Raw genomic sequence first — 5,557 nt, 5'->3', positions numbered from 1 at the left:
CCGCTCTTCAAATCTATAACTGTCCTAAGACTTTGCTGAAAACAGAGTTTCTGCTCTATAAATTATTTATTACTCACCCTTTGAGCACTATAAACAGATGAGAAGCAAACTGAAATCAAAAGGCACAATTATCAACTTTCTCAATAGCTGAATGTAGTAATTTTTTTTCATATTGACAAAGATGTATATATACGTAGCCTGTACATAGCACAAAAGCCAGAATTCATTTTATGGCTTATAATGATAGCAACGAAATACTGAATTTTTTTCATTTTCCCTCATGGTCTTTATGTGGGCTGTTTTTCAAATACAGGAGATCTTTTGGGGGAGAAAACTGGGACTACTGAGGAAATTAGTTTTGACCAAATTACACCATTTCCATAGTGAAGTGGAAAGGAATGATAACTATTTAGCACATTGAAAAGACTTTTTTCCGTATTTCAAAGCTCAGTAATATTTTGCTTCTTTGTGATTGTTCTAAAGGTTTAAAATACCATCATACCTGATGCCAGGGAAAGTTGCTCATCTTCATTTGTCTTTAGCTGAGGACCTAAGTGCCAAACTCCATAGTAATGGTCCATATGGGTTTGTGAAGAGTATATCATTCAGAGATCGCGTATCCAAATGTTACAGAATACTGTACATGCAGTCAGAAGAGTCAAAAATACCATCATTTGGTATTCAATAGTTGTTTACTGGGCAAAACCGCCATTAGAGTCATTAACGGAACAGAATTGTTTGGTTACAAGTGAGTAGAATTTTTTTTTTTTTACATTTGTTTTTTGATTATGAATATCTTGGATAGTTCAGACTATCTTCTAATGACAGCAATGCTCCTCTCCTTTTTTTTCCAGTGTTGTTGGGTTATTGGTTTGTTTCCCCAGGTTTCACTCAATAATTAATGCCTAAAATGTGATTTTGCAGCTCATGTTCTGTTCTTTTTTCTTTCCTTACAGTAGCTTGGAGACTAGAATCAAAGTATTCAGCAATGGAACTTTGGTTGTCCATTCAGTTACAGATAAAGATGCAGGAGATTATTTGTGTGTGGCCCGCAATAAGATTGGGGATGACTATGTGGTCCTCAAAGTGAATGTGATGATGAAACCGGCAAAAATAGAACATAAGAATGAGAATAACCACAAGGTCAAGTACGGAGGGGACCTGAAAGTTGACTGTGTAGCCACAGGTCTGCCAAATCCTGAGATCTCCTGGGGTCTCCCAGATGGCAGCATGATCAATACCTTCATGCAGTCAGATGACAGTGGCAGCCGGACGAAGCGATACGTGGTCTTCGATAACGGAACCCTGTATTTCAATGATGTTGGACTGAGAGAGGAAGGGGACTACACCTGCTATGCTGAGAATCAGATTGGGAAGGATGAGATGAAAGTGAGAGTCAAAGTCGTGGCCGAGCCTGCAACTATCAGGAACAAAACCTATGTCATTATTAATGTACCCTATGGTGATGTCGTCACAGTACCATGTGAAGCCAAAGGAGAACCCACTCCCAAAGTGACCTGGCTTTCTCCAACCAACAGGCCTATTCCTGCCCTATCTGACAAATACCAAGTATATAGGGATGGCACCCTCCTCATTCAAAAGGCCCAAAGATCTGACAGTGGTAACTATACTTGCGTGGTGAGGAACAGTGCTGGAGAAGATCGGAAAGTAGTGTGGATCCACGTTAATGTTAAACCTCCCAGAATCAATGGTCATCTCAGTGCAATAACATCTGTGAGGGAGACAGCCATCAGGGACAGCCGGAAACTTATTGACTGCAAAGCTGAAGGCATCCCTGCTCCACGGGTCTTATGGGCTTTTCCAGAAGGAGTGATCCTTCCAGCTCCCTACTATGGGAACAGGATCACTGTGCATCGCAATGGTACATTGGACATCAGAGGAGTGAGGCAGACAGACGCGGTGCAGCTGATATGCATTGGACGGAATGAAGGAGGGGAAGCAAGACTGATTGTGCAGCTTGTCATCACAGACCATGTGGAGAAACCCTCCTTCAGAGACCCTGTCAATGAAAGGATCACTGCCATTGCTGGGCACAGCATCAATCTGAACTGCTCAGTGCAGGGAAACCCCAAGCCCAGCACAAGCTGGATCCTTCCCAACGGTACTGAAGTGCTGAGTGGCAGCCGTCTGCACAGGTTTTACCATAAGAGAGACGGGATCTTACACATCAGCAGCCTCTCTGCTGGGGACGCTGGGACTTACCGCTGTACAGCCAGAAACCCAGGAGGTTATGTGGAACGAGTAGTCTTCCTGAAGGTGGGACTCAGGCCGGAAATCAGTAACCAGTACAACAACCTGGTGAGCATCATCAATGGAGAAACTCTGCAGCTCCATTGCATCACCCAGCCAAACCAGCGGGCACAGATCTCTTGGACACTGCCCAGTGGGATGGTTCTGGATGCCCCCCAAGCTGTGGGTCGCTTTTCCCTGCTGGAGAATGGCTCACTGACAGTGCGCGAGGCTTCTGTATTTGACAGGGGCACTTACCTGTGCAAGGTGTCCACAGAGTATGGCACTTCTGTTATGAATGTGCCTGTCATTGTGATAGCCTATCCTCCTCGGATCACCAGTGAGCCAGCACCCGTCATCTATGCCAGGCCTGGAAATTCAGTAAAACTGAACTGCATGGCCATTGGGATTCCTAAAGCAGAAGTAACGTGGGAGCTTCCAGACAAATCACATCTGACAACAGGAGCTCAGTCCCGTCTGTATGGAAATAAATTCCTCCACCCTCAGGGGTCATTAGTCATCCAGCAGTCTACTCAGAGGGATGCGGGCTTCTATAAATGCACTGCTAAAAATATACTAGGCAGTGATTCGAAAACAACATACATACACATATTCTAACACCAAAACAAATGCCTTTGGCTGGATACTAGTGTTCAAGTCACTGCCAAGCAAGTGCAGCAGGGAAAGTACTGCTTGCAACAAAGCCAAGGAGGCTGAGGGCAGGAAGAAAAAAAAAAAAAAAGAATTAATCCTATTTTCATGGAAAGTGCATTGCTTTTGTATTCAGTATGGTAGTAAGTTCCCGCAATAAAAGGAGGTAGTAGGCGTACTGAAACTGAGGAGACTAACGTGTTGGAAAAGGTCTTTAAATAATTGTTAAGAAAGTGTAGTGTGGTTTTTTCATGCTATCCAATAGCATCTGAGACCTAAAGTACTCTATTCTTGTCAATAGTCCAAAGCTATTCCTTGTTCTAACAAGCACCTTAAAAGTACCAAAGAAGTATTAACTGTTAATTAAATGAGCTGCAGTGATAGAAGTGCTTTAGTAAAACATAGTTTTCTTTATACCCTGCAGCGCTTTTACATAATCTAGCCTTGTAGAATATGATTACTAACCTTTGTGTTCGTTCTTCTATCAGCTCTTCAAAATCAAAGACTAACTTAGCAAATAAGAGTCATCTATTTTAATAAAAATACATTTAGTTACCTTAACATATGAACAAACCTTTTCCAGCTACTAGGGATGCTACAGTCAAATCATTCATTATATATTTTATATATATTTTTAAATCAGACTATGAGACTAGAAAGAGTAACAATGAATGTGGTCTCATTTTATAAATTATTGGTCTTTACAAGACTCTGATACATTACAGTGTTTTATAATATTAAGGTCAATATACTGTACATTTTATAATAAAAAATATTTTAAAAAAAGTATTCATTGCATTTTTCGTTTTGTTTTGAGAAAATAGGGAAGTCCAGACAGTGAGAGTGTGAAGTTAAATCAAAAAACAGAAGTCATGTAGTATTATACGTACTCTTTATCTTTCTGATAAATCTGACATGATTTCCTACTAAAATCTTAACACCTCTGTCTGTGTATTTCAGGTTATTCAGTACTTTATCTACAATCAAGGATGGTTTGTTGGATAATGTACATGATTCTAATAAGATTAATCAATTATGCTATAGAAATAACTACTCCAAGATGCTGAATAAGCCCATGTTTCAGCAAATGACTACAACCAGAATTTTGTAAATGTTAACTTGCCTTTAAATTACGTGGATTCTCTGAGATGTTCCAAATCCTTGAAGTTCTGATTGTTCATAAAACTTATGATCATGTTTTGCAATATTATGAGACTAAAAGCTTATTTTTATTTTATCTATTGATTGAAACGTGGCAGAAAGTAATGTAAAGTGTTAGTCTAGTATTTACATTCTGTAAAAACTGTGGACAAAGATTTCATGACCCCACAAATTTATCCAGTTCAGGAAAAAGTGTAAGCTGTTGCAAAATGTGTATTTTGCAACATTATCATCATGGTAAACAGAACTGGGCTGCCAGTGCAGGCTAAAAAGTTGTGGTTTGTACGTAAGCATTTAATAAAGTTGCAGTTATGTTCCTGGCCTGATTAAACAGCGCTTAGTTATGCTTTAGTTTCTCTTCTTTTATGATTTAAAATCTTTGCCCCAAATCAGCAAATCAGTGCTCACTGTGAAGCATATTCCTAAATATCTGGCAGGGATGTAGCTCCTTGTGAGAGTAGTTAATGAAGAAAGGAACAAGTATTCGGGATTGTCAACTGGATTGCTCGTGTGGCCGTTTCTAATCTGGCTATTTTCCTTGAACATGTCACAGATCAGATATGTCTTTAGTTCCCTTACTTAATCTTACATTTTTTTATTTTATAGTAGCTCTTGGAAAATGATAATACAATTGTTATTAATAGCACTTCTTTTAAAAGAGTCGGGATTTTATCATTTGGAGTAGGAGTCAAGCACTTTTATTCGTCTGTCCAGTCTTCAGTTAACACTTAAGTGAATTTAGATATTCTTGGATGCTGAATGACTTCTATATATTTCCATTTAAGTAGAATATTTCATTTTTATGTGAAGGGAAGAAAATAGAGTCCAAAATCAAACATTTGATCTGTTGGGATCAAACAAAGCATCTGTTAATATTTTATTCTTCAATCCAGAATTGCCAGTGGAAGTTTTGGAGGCGCAAGAAATGAAAGATTTGGCTCAAGACCTTTTCTTAGTTCAAGTCAAGACTTGCATGCCTGCAAATTTCCCTCAAAATTGCACTTAACATTTTTTTATGTATTATCATTTCTCTGAAGTTTGCCTTTACCCCTTTTATGAAAACACACCGGCAATAAGAGGCCTGTAATATATAATTTTCTTCTAAAAATAAATATAAATATGGCTTATTTATACACTTTTTGCACTCATGCAGTGTTTGGCTGTACGTCCTGTCCGTCATTTCTTTCTCTGCTGAGATACCAGATGTCCAGGATATCCATCTTGAGTTCCTTTTGTAGTAGTAAAGAAGTTCATGGGGGCAACCGAGTCTGTTCCAGGACTTCTATTCTTAGTCCTGAATCTACATGTCACTCTGAATCGTGTGCTGAATCATCCATCAAAAAAGGCAGTTAAAGGACACTGAATTTAAATCATAATTTCTTCCTTTATTTCCATGAAAGTTTTGTTAAATAAATCAATGACAAATTCACATTACTTCAAGGGCACAACACTTCATTAATTTTTCTTTTTTCAGAAGTTGTCATTCATGTTTCAG

General features: G+C 38.8%; 1 protein-coding gene across 1 annotated transcript in view; it reads left to right on the top strand.

Moving 5' to 3' along the window:
* MXRA5 (matrix-remodelling associated 5) overlaps positions 1-3,674 on the top strand; it is a 16,823-nt gene extending 13,149 nt beyond the window's left edge. The window contains exon 7 of the mRNA XM_010133192.1: positions 957-3,674. Within this exon, the coding sequence (XP_010131494.1) occupies positions 957-2,868 (1,912 nt within the window). The 3' untranslated portion in view covers positions 2,869-3,674. The remainder of the gene's footprint in view (positions 1-956) is intronic.
* The last annotated feature ends 1,883 nt before the right edge of the window (positions 3,675-5,557 follow it).

Source organism: Buceros rhinoceros, unplaced genomic scaffold (genome assembly GCF_000710305.1).
Source record: "Buceros rhinoceros silvestris isolate BGI_N320 unplaced genomic scaffold, ASM71030v1 scaffold2463, whole genome shotgun sequence".
NCBI lineage: Eukaryota > Metazoa > Chordata > Aves > Bucerotiformes > Bucerotidae > Buceros > Buceros rhinoceros.
The sequence above is the reverse complement of the archived record's forward strand: the minus strand, read 5'-3'. Positions and strand labels throughout refer to the sequence as shown.